General features: G+C 41.8%; 1 protein-coding gene across 4 annotated transcripts in view; it reads left to right on the top strand.

Moving 5' to 3' along the window:
• The window catches only part of LOC135525794 (serine/threonine-protein phosphatase 2A 56 kDa regulatory subunit epsilon isoform), a 74,945-nt gene extending 66,623 nt beyond the window's left edge, over positions 1-8,322 (top strand). For 3 of the 4 annotated variants that reach the window (XM_064953663.1, XM_064953661.1, XM_064953659.1), the window contains 7 exons: positions 830-938; positions 1,273-1,326; positions 1,429-1,479; positions 5,954-6,073; positions 6,483-6,610; positions 6,760-6,861; positions 7,176-8,322. In XM_064953663.1, the coding sequence (XP_064809735.1) occupies positions 830-938; positions 1,273-1,326; positions 1,429-1,479; positions 5,954-6,073; positions 6,483-6,610; positions 6,760-6,861; positions 7,176-7,275 (664 nt within the window). In that variant the 3' untranslated portion in view covers positions 7,276-8,322. Of the gene's footprint in view, positions 1-829; positions 939-1,272; positions 1,327-1,428; positions 1,480-5,953; positions 6,074-6,482; positions 6,611-6,759; positions 6,862-7,143 lie in introns of all 4 variants that reach the window. The other variant, XM_064953662.1, reaches the window with a different exon arrangement.
• The last annotated feature ends 10,807 nt before the right edge of the window (positions 8,323-19,129 follow it).

The raw sequence follows: 19,129 nt of genomic DNA, 5'->3' as shown, positions 1-19,129 counted from the left end.
TTCAGCAACACGAACTGTGCGATAAACACTGGTAGGCGCCACAGCATGGAAGAGAGAGCGGTGCTAGTCACACAATTACGCAGTCTTTTTCTTTTAACACAAAGTAGCAAGTCTGAGGCTGGTACAATCAAATCAATTGCTGGTCGCACTCCCTCTTCTCATTTGGGTGTCTTAATTATTTAATCAAACCGTGTGCTTAAAGTATCAGTCAAGCCCAGTGAATATAGTTGATTTGATTAAAACACGTAGGATGTGTCAATGGAAAATTACGTGTTTAAACATTTTGACCGATCGATTGGTCTAAAGAACAGACAATTCTTGGTCGACCAAGATTTTTTGGGGTTGGGGACAGACAACCTTAGACTTACGGGTGTTTGACATGCTTGTTTGACATCCAAAGCACTATTTATTATAATCTTCAACGTCGCATCTTTCAAAATGGATTGATTCCTCTTAATTTACAGCAAGTTATCCAGTTAGCAGGAAGAGGGTACTGTACAGCCACTGCGATCCTATTTATGTGCTTATTAGTGTCCAAATCTGCCGGCAACAAGTGCGAAGGGTTAAAGGATTTACCATTTCATCATCCGTGGGTCTTAGTTCTGTAGCCCAGGCTAAAGCTTGTTGGTAACTTAAAGTAGCTACAGTACCTGTGTAATTTTCATTGGCCCATGTAAAAGCTATTGATCCTTAATGTATCTTTGCCTCAGTCTTGTTGACATTGATTCTCCAGTGAGCTTTTATACTAAATTCTTGTCTCTTTGTACTGACATGTGTAATTTGCCATCCTGGCTTAGCGATGCGTTTCTCCTCTCCCACTCTCTTGCAGCATAATCAATGGTTTTGCCCTGCCGCTCAAAGCAGAGCACAAACAGTTTCTGGTCAAAGTGTTGATCCCCCTCCACACTGTCAGGAGTCTGTCCCTCTTCCACGCACAGGTACTGTGTGTATGACTGTGTGCAATCATAATTTTGTTGATGTTCAACATCCGGGTTTGGTTCTCCAACCCTGTTCCTGGAAAACTACCATCCTGTTGGTTTTTGCTCCAATCCCAATTGGAACTTATCAACCAGCTAAACATTAGAATTGGGTGCACGAGATTAGGGTTGGAGAAAACTGACAGGATGGCAGCTCTCCAGAAACAGGGTTGGAGAGCCCTGTTCTACGTGATTGCGTCTGTCCAGTGAGTCGATCCTAATTGGTATTCCACATTTTCCAACCATGACGTTGACAATGTGTTATGTTTTTCTTTATTGCAACTTATTTTTCCAGTTGGCGTATTGCATTGTACAGTTCCTAGAGAAAGACCCAGCGTTAACAGAACCAGTAAGTGTTATCTCCCCCATGGTCAGAAGGGTCTTTTAATCAGTCACCGTCTCCCTTCAGTCACACATTTCTCTCACATCTATTAATCTAATCTATCTATAGGTCATCAGGGGCTTATTGAAGTTCTGGCCAAAAACCTGCAGTCAAAAAGAGGTAAGAGCACTGGAAGTTTCCCTTCCTTGGTCTGGAGCACTGAGCTGCTAATGTTAATGGGAGTTTAGATCTGTTACCTAGATAGTAACAACCTGATGTGTTGTCCTGCTCAGGTGTTTGTAACTGTGTTCTCAGGTGATGTACCTCCGGTGTGTTCTCAGGTGGTGTACCTGGGTTAGGGTGTGTTAGTAACTAATTCAGGACTGCCCGCTTGCCCGGCAACATCTGCCAAGCTAACCTGGCCAGTTAATCAAGCTTTCTCATGGCCCGCTTGGGTCAGTACATTTTCAAACTCCAAAACAGACTATTATTTATATTTCATCTTTCACAATCTGACGCTTCACTCTTGCTATCAACCAGCATTCAGTTTCCAAGCTGGGGCAAGAATGTCAAAGCCTCAGTATGGTCAGCATACAGTGGCAAGAAAAAGTATGTGAACTCTTTGGAATTACCTGGATTTCTGCATAAATTGCTCGTCAAATTTGATCTGATCTTCATCTAAGTCACAACAATAGACAGTGTTTTTCAACTAACACACAAATCAATATTGTCTATATTGAATACATCATTTAAACATTCACAGTGTAGGTTGAATAAAGTATATGAACCCCTAGGATAATGACTTCTCCAAAAAGTTAAATGGAATTAGGAGTCCAATCAATGAGACGAAATTGGAGATGTTGGTTAGAGTTGCCTTGCCCTATAAAAAAAAAAAAATCACTCACAAAAGTTGAGTTTGCTATTCACAAGAGGCATTGCCTGATGTGAACCATGCCTCGAACAAAAGAGCTCTCAGAAGACCTAAGATTAAGAATGGTTGACTTGCATAAAGCTGGAAAGAGTTAGAAAAGTATCTCTAAAAGCCTTGATGTTGATCAGTCCACGGTAAGACAAGTTGTCTATAAATGGAGAAAGTTCAGCACTTTTGAATGGCCGTCCTGCAAAGATGACTGCAAGAGCACAGCGCAGAATGCTCAGAGGTTAAGAAGAATCCTAGAGTCAGCTAAAGACTTACAGAAATCTCTGGAACATGCCAACATCTCTGTTGACGAGTCTACGATACGTAACAAACTTAAGAATGGTGGTCAGGGGAGACACCATGGAAGAAGCCACTGATGTCTAAAAAAAACATAGCTGTACGTCTGAAGTTCGCAAAAGAGTACCTGGATGTTCCACAGCGCTATTGTCAAAATAGTCTGTGGACAAATGAAGCTACAGTTGAGTTGTTTGGAAGAAACACAACACTGTGTAGAGAAAAAAAGGCATAGCACACCAACAAAAACCTCATCCCAACTGTAAAGTATGGTGGAGGCAGCATCATGGTTTGGGGCTGCTTTACTGCCTCAGCAAGCTGTCCAGGCCCTATCAGTCAGAAAAATGAATTCTCAAGTTTATCAAGACAGGAGAAGGAGAAGATTAGGTTCTTTGTCCGCCAATTAAAGCTCAACAGAAGTTGGGTGATGCAACAGGATAATGACCTAAAACACAGAAGTAAATCAACAGAATGGCTTCAACAGAAGAAAATACACCTTCTGGAGTGGCCCAATCAGAGCCCTGACCTTAACCCGATATAGGATGTTGTGGCATGATTTCGAGAGCAGTTCACACCAGACATCCCAAGAATATTGCTGAACTGAAACAGTTTTGTAAAGACGAATTGTCTAAAATTCCTTCTGACCGTTTTGCAGGTCTGATCCGCAACTACAAAAAACATTTGGTTGAGGTTGTTGCTGCCAAAGGGGAGGGTCAACCAGTTATTAAATCCAAGGGTTCACATACTTTTCCCACCCTGCACTGTGAATTTTTACACAATGTGGTCAATGAAGACATGAAAACATAAATTGTGTGTTATTAGTTTAAGCAGACTAGACAAACAAATTGTGACCTAGATGAAGATCAGATCAAATTTCATGACCAATTTATGCAGAACTCCAGGTATTTCCGAAGGGTTCACATACTTTTTCTTGCCACTGTACTTGCCCCAGACCCGTCTTAGTGGAAGCAGAGTTAGAGATTGGCATGGGCGTTTCACAATTGCAGAAAAGACCTCCACCTGCCTTTTCTCATATCAGACATCCTACACAGCAATGCCATAATTGCAAAGAAAGGTTTACATAGGCCTACACTATGTAGCTGCTTGCTTGTTAAAACTATTTACACGTCACTTGTGTAAATAAGATTCAGTTTTGCAATCTGAGTGTCTAGCATGACAAAAAGAGCCTTTTGTGTTTACATTTACATAACTGCCATTTGAGTGCATAAACAGTAGGCCTATATTCACTGAAATTCACAGAATAACTCTATTTATAAACACTGTACAAATCACAATTTTATTAGGCTAGTGGCAGTTTTTAGGACATTTTAAACAAGCAGCAAGGACATATCAAGTATATGATCTACCTAATGATTTTCCAGTTGGGGTAAACAATGCAGATGCAGCATTCAGCCATGTAGCCACGATGCTGCATCAGGCTACATGTGATAATGTTTATTGTTAAAATAGCACACCTGCCTGCAATATGGACCATGTATAGGCCCTAAATAAATACATTTTCTTCAATATGCTATTGGGCTCCTTTCTAGGGGGGGATATTACATTTTATGAAGTGTCATATGTTAAGGCTATTCACTGAGTGTACAAAACATTGGCAACGGCTTCCTAATATTGAGTTGCACCCTCTTTTTGCCCTCAGAACAACCTCAATTTGTCGGGGCATGGACTAAAATGTGTCAAGCGTTCCACAGGGATGCTGGACCATGTTGATTCCAATGCTTCCCACAGTTGTCAAGTTGGTAGGATGTCCTTTGGGTGGTGGACCATTCTTTATACACACGGGAAACTGTTGAGGTGAAAAACCCAGCAGCTTTGCAGTTCTTGACCCACTCAAACCGGTTCGCTTGGTATCTACTACCATACTCCGTTCGAAGGCACTTAAATCTTTTGGCTCCCGAGTGGCGCAAGGCACCGCATCTCAGTGCTAGAGGTGTCACTACAGACCCTGGTACGATCCCGGGTGTTACGAATCTCTTTTGGCCCGACAGTCTAGGGGGGATGGTAATGAGACCCGTAACATAACTCATGCAAATTATAATTGTGACAAAGTAAAAGTGAGAACGAAATAACCAGGACAACTGAAATCTACCATCAAACTCAAGGTTTATTTGAAAACACACGGTAATGGGGGGAGGAGCAGGAAAAGGGGCTGAGCTGGACCCAAGGAAAGAAACAATAAGTATTTTTTTTTTAAACTAAGCTCGACTAGCCTACTTTAACAACAGCTAACTAACTAACCAAAAATACAGTGGGTGGTCCGCCCAGTTCTGACTAGTGTATTTAACAAAGTCTACCTACGGGTAGTGTATGCCCATGGGCGACTTGTCTTGGTTTCCCTTTTTCCCACCAGCAAACAAACACCATAACCAAAACAATACTCACAGGTGATGAAAGTGCTATGGAGGTGCTCAAACAAAAGAGAGGTTAATACACAACGAGAGAGTGAAACACAGAGACCTACAGACATGGTATTTACAGAGAGATTGAGCTCAAGAGCGAACAACTGACAGGGTTTTTAAACCAAGGGAAAGGAACTGTGATAGGGTAGGAAAACAGGAGGAGGTGTGTCTTCTGATTGATGATTGATTGGTGACTGATTGGGGAGTGATGATTTTCACCTGTGAGGGGAGAAGGAGGGCAAAGAACACAGGATACACACACACAGGATACTGGTATCCGTAACACCGGGCTATATCACAACCGGCCGTGATCGGGGGTCCCATAGGGTGGCGCACAATTGGCCCAGCGTCGTCCGGGTTTGGCCGTCATTGTAAAATAAGAATTTGTTTTAACTGACATGCCTAGTTAAATTAAATAATAATTCACCCTCTGAATGGCACACATGCACTATCCATGTCACAAAGCTTAAAAATTATTCTTTAACTTGTGTCCCCCCTTCATCTATACTGAAGTGTATTTAACAGGTGGCGTAGCTGGTCAGTCTGTCATGGACAGAGGTGTTCCTAATGTGTTGTGCGCTCAGTGTTTAAAAACGAATAATTGTATTTTACTTTTATTTAACTAGGCAAGTCAGTTAAAGAACAAATTCTTCTTTTCAATGACTGCCTAAGAACAGTGGGTTAATTGCATTGTTCATGGGCAGAACAATAGATTTGTATGTCCTCATTGAGAGTTGGCATGGTTTTATTTTTGTTTTCCAATCATTATAAATATCAGATTGTATGGTTGGCTATAATCGCCTATAAGGTACTTGCCCAGACTGCAAATTAAACCCCCCATTGATTGAAATTCTGCATGCATGACTTGCTTTCCTGTGATCTGGCCCAGGCCAGTAATTTTCTCATTCGGGACAGTAGTTTTTACTTGTTACTGGCCTGGTGTTCCACAATCTAATTTACCTGAATGTCAAATCCTGTCAGGTGATGTACCTCAGGTGTGTTTGTAACTGTGTGTTCTCAGGTTATGTACCTGGGGGAGCTGGAGGAGATCCTAGACGTGATTGAACCGACACAGTTCGTCAAGATCCAGGAGCCGCTTTTCAAACAGATCTCCAGATGCGTATCCAGCCCACACTTCCAGGTCAGTCCATAGAGCAGGACACAAATCCTGGCGGGTTTTTAGGTCAATGCTGTCTGACCGCCTTGGGATGTCCCTACCCTAAACCCTAATCTTAACCCATACTCTTACCATAACCTGTCCTTGACCTACCACTTCCCTTATTTAATCTTCAAAGGGTTAGGGAAGTCCCAAGGGTCCCGGCTAGCACGGACCATGGTTTTTAGTGGTAATCTCAGCATATCTATGGTGCTCTTGTAAGTACATGGTTGTTGTTGGAGGGTTTAGCCTTGTCCCAGATCTGTTTGTTCTGTATAGCTAACTTCTAGGGTCGTTGTCATGACAACAACCATAGGATCACAAAATAAATCTGAAAAGAGGCTAGTGCGTATGGGTGTAGGTATTGTGTATTAAATCTCTGTGTCCCTGGCAGGTGGCAGAGAGGGCCCTGTACTACTGGAACAACGAGTACATCATGAGTCTGATTGAGGAGAACTCCAGCGTTATCTTACCCATCATGTTCGCCAGCCTGTACAGGATCTCCAAAGAACACTGGAACCCGTGAGTCCACCTCAACACACCCTCACACAGATTGGTCCTATCAAAAAACTTGATTTATCACCTTGTATTTGTTTTCATTAGAGAGAACATAAGTTGTGAAAGAGTTGAAATTGGCTGTTTTTTTACATGTTTTTTATTTTGCCTTGAAGGGCGATAGTGGCGTTGGTGTACAACGTACTGAAAGCCTTCATGGAGATGAACAGTACCTTGTTTGATGAGCTCACAGCTACTTACAAGTCAGACCGCCAGCGGTAAGATATGCTGCATCATTAATGGTGCCTCTGTGGTGTGGTCCTGCATAGTGCTGTTGTATTAAGCGTGTATAGTTTTAGACACCTATTCAAATAGGCCCATGCTCACTACACGGAAAATTACTGTACAGAAAAATTACTGTTTGGTTTTTATGCAGAATAACACTTTTTTTTTCTCATACACTGTCTGGTGTGTGTAATATTGTGATTCTTGACTCTAGCAGGATAAGGATATGTACTTAGTGGTGGAAAACCCAATAGTAATATCTCAGTAATCTGCAGCTTGTCCTGCCTCCCCCCCGTACTGTCTGCAGTGAGAAGAAGAAGGAGAAGGAGAGGGAGGAGCTTTGGAAGAAGTTAGAGGACCTGGAGCTGAAGAGGAGCCTTAGGCGTGACGGGATAATTCCCACTTAACGAAGCGCCACGCTCCTCTCCCATCCATGTCCACCGGAGCCCTGTGGATCCTGTACGGCCATCTGGAACGGCATGGAGCGACCGTGTTTTTTTTTTTTTTTTTCTGTATTGTGCGACTTACTTTATGGTAGATTCACACGTTGTTTCATTATTTCAACAGCACTGTAAATAACTTTTATCCTTAAACTGCTATTATTGCGAAATAAAAAATGTAAAAAAAATCAAATAAAACGAGATAAGGAACTTGTGTGGGGGTAAAAATATACTTTGGACATTAAGACTTGAAATGAACAGCAAAGTTAAAACAATCTGTTAACTTCCCTCCTGTTTGAGAACCCTACCCACTCTCCTTGAATACAAACCCATTTTCCATCTCTGGTTCTACTCTTTGCTCTTTCTCCTCTCTGTCCCTCTCACACTTTGGTGCTTCTGTACCTCTCTCCCTTTTGTGTGACATCCTGACTGAGTGAGATACCTGGGAGGCCCCGTCCTGACCAAGAGGGCACTCCTTCTCTCTGTAAGGACCACCCTCTGACCCCTCCTGACCTGACTCATGCTGAAGCCATGCTGGTATTATATTATATGGACCCATTAGCCATGAGGAAATTAATTTAACTCCTCGTCCCTTTCAACCCCTCCTCCAAGAGGCGAGCATGTTAAGGTCCTGTATGTACAGGGACTAAAATAAATAAAAACAAGGGAAGATCTCCATACACATACTTACATTAATTCTCTCGCACCATTTTTCTCCCCACTTCCACATTTTGTTTCTTTTCACTTGTGTGTCTCTCCCCAATGATTGATTGGTTTCTGTCAGTTCAGTCGTCTCTTTGGTTTTGTGGACTTTGACCCTGCAGTACCAGGTAGCCTGGTATCAGTCTGGTACTGGTACCCTCCAGCCACACAGAAAATAGGATAAAAAAAAAAACGATTGCGAGCTATAGAGGAGCACCAAACTCGCCTATTGTGAAAAGGAGTGTCACTCCCAAGTGTGCTTTACACAGTATTACAAACCTGTATATTGTTATTAAACGCAGTACACTGATATATTGTATCTTGTAGTAATTTTGCATATATTTTTGCTTAGGAACAGCCAAGAAGTATTCTGTATGAGTTAATATGGAACAAGACTATCTGGTATTTATGATTTAGTTTTTTCTCTGTTTCCTTCTTGGTTTTTAATCTCTCATTTGGGGATTTTTATTGTTTCTTTGACCATCAGATATTTTTATCGTGGAGTGGAAGAGGGAATGGCAGAGAGGGAAGGCTTGGCCAGGTTCATATCCCGTTTAAATTTACATTAAGTTCAGCATTGTTGCCCCCTTAAAGAATTTGTGCTTTAGGGTGGCCCAGATATAATATGAATGAAAAGAAGAAGAAAATAATAATAATTAAATCTGTTTTGTGATGAAAGCTCAGATGCTGGATTGCTTTATTTTCAGACAGCATACCACTGTTTACTTTGTGTATGTGATGGAGAGGTGGAAAACACATGAAGGCGTCATGGGTTTTTGATTGTTGCTTAGCTACTCCGCTATGTATTTCATGACTAATTGATTCTGCTTGTCACTTGGCTACTCAGTCAGTAACAACTAAAGTAGTCTGCAGACCTGTAGACCCGTCTCAATATCCTTTGGTATGATGAATGATCGATTACAGGAGTTTACTCATTGTTTGTTAAATTGCTTTGGTTCATTAATAATTAGCAGAATGTGAGTTTTGTTTTTCAGTTTTTAAAACCTCTCTGGGATGTCCCACCTCGCCAACAGCCAGTGAAATTGCAAGGTGCCAAATTCAAACAGAAATCTCATAATTAAAATTCCTAAAACATACAAGTATTTTACACCATTTTAATGAAACTTCTTGTTAATCCAGCCACCGTGTCTGATTTCAAAAAGGCTTTACGGCGAAAGCAAAAACCTCATTTGAAATTGGCGTGTTATGTTCAGCAATGCATTGTCTCAAACAAACGTCCAGTGAAATTGCAGAGAGCCACATCAAATTACCAAAATACTCATCATAAACATTGATGAAAGATACAAGTGTTATACATAGGATTAAAGAAACTTCTTGTTAATGCAGCCGCTGTGTCCGATTTCAAAAAAGCTTTATGGTGATAGCACACAATGCGATTGTTAGGTCAGCGCCTAGCCACAGAAAACCATAGTCATTTTCCAACCAAGGAGAGGTGTCACAAAAGTCAGAAATAGTGTTAAAATGAATCACTTACCTTTGATGATCTTCATCTGATGAAACTCCCAGGTCTCCATGTTAGACAAATGTTAGTTTTGTTTGATAAAGTTAATCTTTATGTCCAAATACCTCCTTTTTTTGTTCTGCGCGTTTAGTCCACTATTCCAGATGCACAAAGCCCAGACGAAAAGTCCAAAAAGTTCCATTAAAGTTCGTAGAAACATGTCAAACGATGTGTATATAATCAATCTAGGATGTCTTTATGATAAATCTTCAATAATATTCCAACCGGACAATATTGTTTTCATTGGAAAGGGAAAGAACCTCGTGCGAGACTAAACTAAATCTACTGGAAGCTTTAGGAAGTGCAATCTGACCCCATAGACACAGGATATTGGATAGGCAATCACTTTTTTTAACTACAAATCTCAGATTTCCCACTTCCTGTTTGGATTTTTCTCAGGTTTTTTGCCTGCCATATGACTGTTATACTCAGACATTATTTTAACCGTTTTGGAAACTTTAGAGTGTTTTCTATCCAAATCTACTAATTATATGCATATCCAAGCTTCGAGGCCTGAGTAAAAGGTAGTTTACTCTGGGCACCTTATTCATCCAAGCTACTCAATACTGCCCCCTGTTCCCAAATACATTTTAAGTAAAGCAAATTTTACAATACCACAAATATAATGCTACCTTGAAGTGCCACAGGAGGGCAGCAAGACTTCAAATCTGACGGACCCCAAAGCAGTCATTGAGTCACCATGTAGTTGATTTGTATCTGATGTCATTTGTGAGCGTTTATTCAGCACTGTTCCAATATCAATGAAGAATATTTCTGGACCAAGTTTATGAAAACCCTTCCTTTATGAGATCAGTATTCGATTTGTCACTCAGGGTGTGATGTTATCTGACCTGTGTGTGACCCCTTTGAAGGTGGGTGTAATGTTGACCTGACACACACACACTTTTCCCAGAAGATACTGACCCTACAGTTACGCTTGTTTACACCGAGCTGCACTGTTGTAGAGTACATTGGGTACATTAAGACACCGTGGAGTGGGAAAACGTACCTAAATGCAGGGATGGGATATTCCACTGTACTGTACAGTTTACAACACTTTATAAAGTATGTAAATTGCTCTTTAAACAAGTGGATTATTTATCTTACCTACTTGCATATTTAAACAATTTTAGATCTAACATCAGAATATTTTGACCACTTTTTCAATTCACCACAAAATCGATTTGTTGAAATATCTCAAAAGTTTTGAAGACACGGATTACTTTTTTGATGAGCAAGATCAGTGGCAGCCAGGGAAAGTGTTGGGGAAATAATTTGGTGACATCTTGTGGTCTTGATGTGAATTTCAGTTGGAGGTGGGAGGGCAGTTACCTCCCAATACCCTACTTTTTTTTATTCATCCCTGTCACTGTTTATTCAAAACTTACAAAACATAAAAAAATCTACTCCTTATTCCACTCACATTGCAATGAATAAATAGCGAAGTGTATACACTACCGGTCAAAAGTTTTAGAACACCTACTCATTCAAGGGTATTTCTTTATTTATTTTTTTTACAATTTTCTACATTGTAGAATAATAGTGAAGACATCAAAACAATGAAATAACACATGGAATCATGTAGAAACTAAAAAAGTGTTAAAGCTAAAAGTATTTTATATTTGAGATTCTTCAAATAGCCACTCTTTGCCTATGACAGCTTTGCACACACTTGACATTCTCTCAACCAGCTTCACCTGGAATGATTTTCCAACAAAAAAACAAGAATTCCCATATGCTGAGCGCTTGTTGGCTGCTTTTCCTTCACTCTGAAGTTTGACTCTCAATTTGGTTGAGGTCGAGGGATTGTGGAGGCCAGGATATGTGATGCAGCGCTCCATCACTCTCCTTGGTGGTGTGTTGGGTCATTGTCCTGTTGTCCCACTAACAGATGGTATGGTGTAACGCTGCAGAATTCTGTGGTAGCCATGCTATTTAAGTGTGCCTTGAATTCTAAATAAATCACAGACTGTGTCACCAGCAAAGCACCATAACACCACATCCTCCATGCTTTATGGTGGGAAATACACATGCAGAGATCATCGGTTTACCCACACTGCATCTCACAAAGACACAGCGGTTGAAACCAAAAATCTCCAATTTCGACTCCAGTCCAAAGGACAAATTTCCACCGCTCTAGTGTCCATTGCTCGTGTTTCTTGGCCCAAGCAAGTCTCTTCTTATTATTGGTGTCCTTTAGTACTTGTTTTGTTTCAGCAATTTGACCATGAAGGCCTGATTCACACAGTCTCCTCTGATCAGTTGATGTTGAGATGGGTCTGTTACTTGAACTCTGAAGCATTTATTTGGGCTGCAATTTCTGAGGCTGGTGACTCTAATTAACTTATCCTCTGCAGCAGAGGTACTGTAACTCTGGGTCTTCCATTCATGTGACGGTCCTCGAGAGCCAGTTCCATCATAGCGTTTGATGTTTTTTGCGACTGCACTTGAAGAAACTTTCAAAGGTCTTGAAATGTTCCATATTGACTGACCATCATGTCTTCCAGTAATGATGGACTGTTGTATCTCTTCACTTATTTGAGCTGTTCTTGCCATAATATGGACTTCGTCTTTTACCAAATAGGGCTCCCTTGTCACAACACAACTGATTGGCTCAAACGCATTAAGAAGGAAAGAAATGACACAAATTAACTTTTAAGAAGACACACCTGTTAATTGAAATCCATTCCAGGTGACTACCTCATGAAGCCGGTTGAGAGAATGCCAAGAGTGTGCAAAGGGTGGCTATTTAAAGATCTCAAATATATAATATATCATGATTTGTTTAACACTTTTTTTAGTTACTACATGATTCATGACTACATGTGTTATTTCATAGTTTGATGTCTTCACTATTATTCTACAATGTAGAAATAAAGAAAAACCCTGGAATGAGTATGTGTTCTAAAACTTTTGACCGGTGATGTAGATAGCCCTGCGTTTATTATTAGCAGCTGGGTGTGTCAATTTTAATATCGAGGAATATTTCTCTTTCTCAGGTCATAGTAACAAGATTAATTTGTGCATGAGGCAGATGTGGTGCGATACGAGTTACGCGACGATGTGGAGACGATGTCCCCTCTCTCTGGTCCGTCTCAACGGAGGAAAGGAAGGAGAGAGCAGGGACCATGAGAGACGGACACTCAGTTGCTCTCTCTCTCCCGCCGCTGAGACTAATGCCTTTTTCGAAACAACTGGGAACTCGGAACTGGATACTCTGAAGTTTTCGACTTCAGTACGTTCAAGACACAGTCCGACCTAAATTATGCTGTTATGGTCTAAACATATTGATGTAACAGTATCTAAGATGAGATGTCTGTCCATAATAAAGTGCTGCTCTGCATTCTTAACAACAATATCAACAAGTAGGTCCTACAGGCCCTAGTTTTGTCGCAACTGGACTACTGTCGTGTGGTTAGGTACCACAAAGAGGGACTTTACAACTGGCCCAGAACAGAGCAGCATGACTGGCCCTTAAATGTACAGGTAGAGCTAAGATTAAATACACTGCTCAAAAAAATAAAGGGAACACTAAAATAACACATCCTATCTGAATGAATGAAATATTCTTATTAAATACTTTTTTCTTGACATAGTTGAATGTGCTGACAACAAAATCGCACAGAAATTATCAATGGAAATCTAATTTATCAACCCATGGAGGTCTGGATTTGGAGTCACACTCAAAATTAAAATGGAAAACCACACTACAGGCTGATCCAACTTTGATGTAATGTCCTTAAAACAAGTCAAAACGAGGCTCAGTAGTGTGTGTGGCCTCCACGTGCCTCTATGACCTCCCTACAATGCCTGGGCATGCTCCTGATGAGGTGGCGGATGGTCTCCTGAGGGATCTCCCAGACCTGGACTAAAGCATCCGCCAACTCCTGGACAGTCTGTGGTGCAACGTGGCGTTTCGTGGATGGAGCGAGATGTAATGTCCCAGATGTGCTCAATTGGATTCAGGTCTGGGGAACGAGCGGGCCAGTCCATAGCATCAATGCTTTCCTCTTGCAGGAACTGCTGACACACTCCAGCCACATGAGGTTTAGCATTGTCCTGCATTAGGAGGAACCCAGGGCCAACCGCACCAGCATATGGTCTCACAAGGGGTCTGAGGATCTCATCTCGGTACCTAATGGCAGTCAGGCTACCTCTGGCGAGCACATGGGGGGGCTATGCGGCCCCCCAAAGAAATGCCACCCCACACCATGACTGACCCACCGCCAAACCGGTCATGCCGGAGGATGTTGCAGGCAGCAGAACGTTCTCCACTTCGTCTCCAGACTCTGTCACGTCTGTCACATGTGCTCAATGTGAACCTGCTTTCATCTGTGAAGAGCACAGGGCGCCAGTGGCGAAGGTCAATTTGCAGGGCTCTGGCAGTGCTCCTCCTTGCACAAAGGCGGAGGTAGCGGTCCTGCTGCTGGGTTGCCCTCCTACGGCCTCCTCCACATCTCCTGATGTACTGGCCTGTCTCCTGGTAGCGCCTCCATGCTCTGGACACTACGCTGACAGACACAGCAAACCTTCTTGCCACAGTTCGCATTGATGTGCCATCCTGTTTGAGCTGCACTACCTGAGCCACTTGTGTGGGTTGTAGACTCTGTTTCATGCTACGACGAGAGTGAAAGCACCGCCAGCATTCAAAGGTGACCAAAACATCAGCCAGGAAGCATAGGAACTGAGAAGTGGTCTGTGGTCACCACCTGCAGAACCACTCCTTTATTGGGGTGTCTTGCTAATTGCCTATAATTTCCACCTGTTGTCTTTCCCTTGCACAACAGCATGTGAAATTTATTGTCAATCAGTGTTGCTTCCTAAGTGGACAGTTTGATTTCACAGAAGTGTGATTGACTTGGAGTTACATTGTGTTGTTTAAGTGTTCCCTTTATTTTTTTGAGCAGTGTATATACATGTCAATCTCTCATGGCTCAAAGTAGAGGAGAGATTGACCTCATCACTACTTGTTTATGTAACAAGTATTGGCATGTTGAATTCACCGAGCTGTCTATTTAAACTACTAGCACAATGCTCGGACATCCACACATATCCCACAAGATATGCCACCAAAGATCTCTTCACAATCCCCAAGTCCAGAACAGATCATGGGAGACACACAGTACTACATAGATCAATTACAACATGGAACTCTATTCCACATCAAGTAACTCACACAAGCAGTAAAATCAGATTTGAAAAACAGACACAAATACACCTTATGGAAAAGCGAAGACTGTGAAGAGTCACAATACCCAGGTACAAACACACACATACAAACTCACATAACATACACAATATACACACGTTAATCTGGATTGTGTGTTGTAGTGGCTGGAGGGCAAATAGTTAAAGTATTGTGAAATCTGTTGTAAAATGTATTTTAACATTGAACATTTTTATTATAATGTATATTACTCCCTTAATTTTTGCTGGACCCCAGGAAGAGTAGCTGCTGCTTTGGCATTTGAAATGGTGTCCCTGTGCCCAAGAATGCCAAGGTCACCTGTCTAAATCACTTGCCCCGTAGCATTCATTTGTAGCCATGAAAGGCTTTTCGTGGAGTTGGCAAGAGCACAAATCTATGACTAGGCTACAGACACCTAGGCTAATTCCTGTAGCCAACTCACACTGCACCACAAACACTAACTCTACTATGTACCCCTCCGTCTCGGAGCAATAACTATGTGGGTCTCTCGGCCCTCATCACACCAGAACCGGTCCGTCACTCCCAGATCTCCTATTTGAACAGCAGCCTGCTGTTTCAGTTCCTGCTCTTCCTCTACCTGCTGGTGGGGAAATGGAAAACCGAGTCAGTTGCACAACTGAATGCATTCAACCAAAATGTGTCTTTCGCATTTAGGCCAACTCCTCTGAAACAGAGAGGTGCAGGGGGGTTGCCTTTAATCACCGTCCATGTCATCAGCACCCAGGGAGCAGGTGTGGTTGGGGGTTTAACTGCCTTGCTCAAGGGCAGAACAGCAGATTTTTGTTCCACCTTACCAGTTCTGGGATTTGAACCAGCAACCTTTCGCTTACTGGCCCAAGGCTCTTAACTGCTAGGCAACCTGCCGCCCCAGTGATGGTGTTCATTTAGTACAACAACATCTAAAGTACCGTGTGGTGGTACCCTTGCAGTCATCCTGCCACCTCCATATCTCTGGTGGGTTGTAGTAGACAGACACACAGTACATTGATATATAAAGGACTATGTTGTGGTGACCCTATAGTCATCCAGCGGCCTCAACATCTCTGGTTAATAATAATATAGGCACACACACCTGCACGCAGTCACACACACACAGCCACCTGCTGCCTCTACCTCTCAGGTGAGAAACTCACACACACTCATTCCTTCAGTCTGTTTATATTGTCTAATCTCTCTGCAGAACTTCTGTCTGATGGATTACTGCCTCACTGTGATGCTGGCCATGAGACCAGTGTGGACTATAGTGTCAAGGGTACTACACCTCTCTATCACTCTATCTCGCTCTCTTTTTCTTCTATTGCTAGGGGCCAGGAGACTGGTTATTACATTAGAAATGAAAAAGCTATTACATTATTGGCAGTTATTACATTATGGACTAGTCATAAATGGCCTTAGATTGTCCACTCCTGGTTCGGGCTGTGAATTGCCAGGGAATTCACAATGCGATATTACCACGATACTTAGGTGCCGATATGAAATGTATTGCGATTCTCACAATTCTATATGTATTGAGATTCAATACTGTGATTTTATTGTGATTCGATGTTCCAAACATATTGTTCACCATATTCTCACAATTATGGCTCTCTCTTGCAGAAGGACAAGAGAGAGCCATGAGAATAGAAGTTTTGATCAGTCATGGAAATAATAGTGCTGAAAACTAATTGTCTCCCTATTTAAAAAGAAGATGGAGAACAAGCTACGAAGAAAAAATACTGGAGTTTTGGTTTTGGTGTAGGTACATCAAACTAGTGCAAAAACAATATTGTGATAATATCCCGATGTGTAACTGTATCGGTATTTTCCCCCATCACTACCCCTGGTTTAAGTACTGACTGTTCACCCCGCTACCATCGATAAGGCGAGGTCAGTACAGGTGCATCAAAGCTGGGGCTGAGAGACTGAACAATAGCTTCTTTCTCAAGGCCATCAGACTGTTAAACTGACATCACAAACACAGGGAGGCTGCTGCCTACATACTTACTTGAAATCATTGGCCATTAGTTACTTTATTAATGCCATTTTAATAATGATATTTACATACAGTGGGGCAAAAAGGTATTTAGTCAGCCACCAATTGTGCAAGTTCTCCAACTTAAAAAGATGAGAGACCTGTAATTTTCATCATAGGTACACTTCAACTATGACATACAAAATCAGGAGAAAAAAATCCAGAAAATCACATTGTAGGATTTTTAATGAATTTATTTGCAAATGGAAAATAAGTATTTGGTCACCTACAAACAAGCAAGATTTCTGGCTCTCACAGACCTGTAACTTTTTCTTTAAGAGGCTCCTCTGTCCTCCACTCGTTACCCGTATTAATGGCACCTGTTTGAACTTGTTATCAGTATAAAAGACACCTGTCCACAACCTCAAACAGTCACACTCCAAACTCCACTATGGCCAAGACCAAAGAGCTGTCAAAGGACACCAGAAACAAAATTGTAGACCTGCACCAGGCTGGGAAGACTGAATCTGCAATAGGTAAACAGCTTGGTTTGAAGAAATCAACTGTGGGAGACATTATTAGGAAATGGAAGACATACAAGACCACTGATAATCTCCCTCGATCTGGGGCTCCACGCAATATCTCACCCCGTGGGGTCAAAATGTTCACAGAACCACACGGGGGGGATCTAGTGAATGACCTGCAGAGAGCTGGGATCAAAGTAACAAAGCCTACCATCAGCAAGGGCATGGAAGATGAAACGTGGCTGGGTCTTTCAGCATGACAATGATCCCAAACACACAGCCCGGGCAACGAAGGAGTGGCTTCGTAAGAAGCATTTCAAGGTCCTGGAGTGGCCTAGCCAGTCTCCAGATCTCAACCCCATTGAAAATCTTTGGAGGGAGTTGAAAGTCCGTGTTGCCCAGCAACAGCCCCAAAACATCACTGCTCTAGAGGAGATCTACATGGAGGAATGGGCCAAAATACCAGCAACAGTGTGTGAAAACCTTGTGAAGACTTACAGAAAACGTTTGACCTCTGTCATTGCCAACAAAGGGTATATAACAAAGTATTGAGATAAACTTTTGTTATTGACCAAATACTTATTTTCCACCATAATTTGCAAATAAATTCATAAAAAATCCTACAATGTGATTTTCTGGATTTTTTTTCTCATTTTGTCTGTCATAGTTGAAGTGTACCTATGATGAAAATTACAGGCCTCTCTCATCTTTTTATGTGGGAGAACTTGCACAATTGGTGGCTGACTAAATACTTTTTTTCCTCACTGTATATGTTTATTTGTCACATGCATAGGCTCACAGAAGGTGTAAACGGTACAGTGAAATGGTTACTTGCATATTTGCATAGTAGCAATTAGGGTTGCACATTTTGGGGAATATTCAAAGGTGGAAACTTTCCGTGTGAATTAGCTTGAATATATGGGAATTAAAGGAAATATATGCAACTTAATATTAATATCATTTAAATGTAGATGTTTTTTGCATTGGATATGTTTACCATATCTTATGGAGACAGAAACATACACCTTAACATAAGTTAGACATAATTGCAAATTATTCAATCCTTCCAATAGAAATAAAAAAAAATGTTTAGTTACGAATTTAACTTAAATTAAATGAGCTGACTTCAAATGGGATGATTTCACTGAACAACAAAAGAAAGGGAATATTAAATGATCCCCAATGATCCATCGCATCTCCCTAAAACATTATCAACATACATCTGTAAAAGAATAGTCTAGAAGCTAAAGCTTTTTTGTCTTCCTCCCAGTCTTCTCCCTGGAACTCCTCAATGTCCACCTCTTGAACATCAGACTCTGAGGCCTCATCTTCACTGTCACTTTCCAACCTTGTTGAGGATGGCTCGTTGTCAGGCTCAAAAAAAATTAAATTTGCCCAGATGGCCACCAATTTCTCAACCCCTGTATTGGGGTTGGACCAGTTGCGCTCTGAGGCAGATGATGTTGGTGGGATTTGAAGGATGGTGGAGACAACAGGGGAAATAGCCTCAGATCCACAAAGTCCCTTCCACCAGGTGGCTGATGAGATATGGTGGCACGACTGCCATATTGCATCTCCATCCCAAAGCCCTTGTTTGGAAGTGTACTTCGCCAGACTGCCAAGACCCTCGCAACTGGTCCTTGTGGCGAGACACGGTAGTGATGACACCATAGGCCTTGTTGATCTCTGCACCAGACAGGATGCGCTTGCTAGCATACTTGGGGTCCAACATGTACGCTGTGGCGTGTATGGGCTTCAGGCAGAAGTCTTCATACTTTTTGATGTATTTCAGAACTGCAGTTTCCTCTTCTTGGAGCAACAGTGAAGTGGGCAGGGCAGTTCAGATTTCTTCTCTTACATCTGCAAGCAAAGTCTGAACATCAGACAGGATGGCATTGTCTCCCTCAATCCGT

The sequence above is a fragment of the Oncorhynchus masou genome, chromosome 32, assembly GCF_036934945.1.
Source record: "Oncorhynchus masou masou isolate Uvic2021 chromosome 32, UVic_Omas_1.1, whole genome shotgun sequence".
Taxonomy (NCBI): Eukaryota; Metazoa; Chordata; class Actinopteri; order Salmoniformes; family Salmonidae; genus Oncorhynchus; species Oncorhynchus masou.
This window is presented reverse-complemented; position numbering and strand designations above follow the sequence as displayed.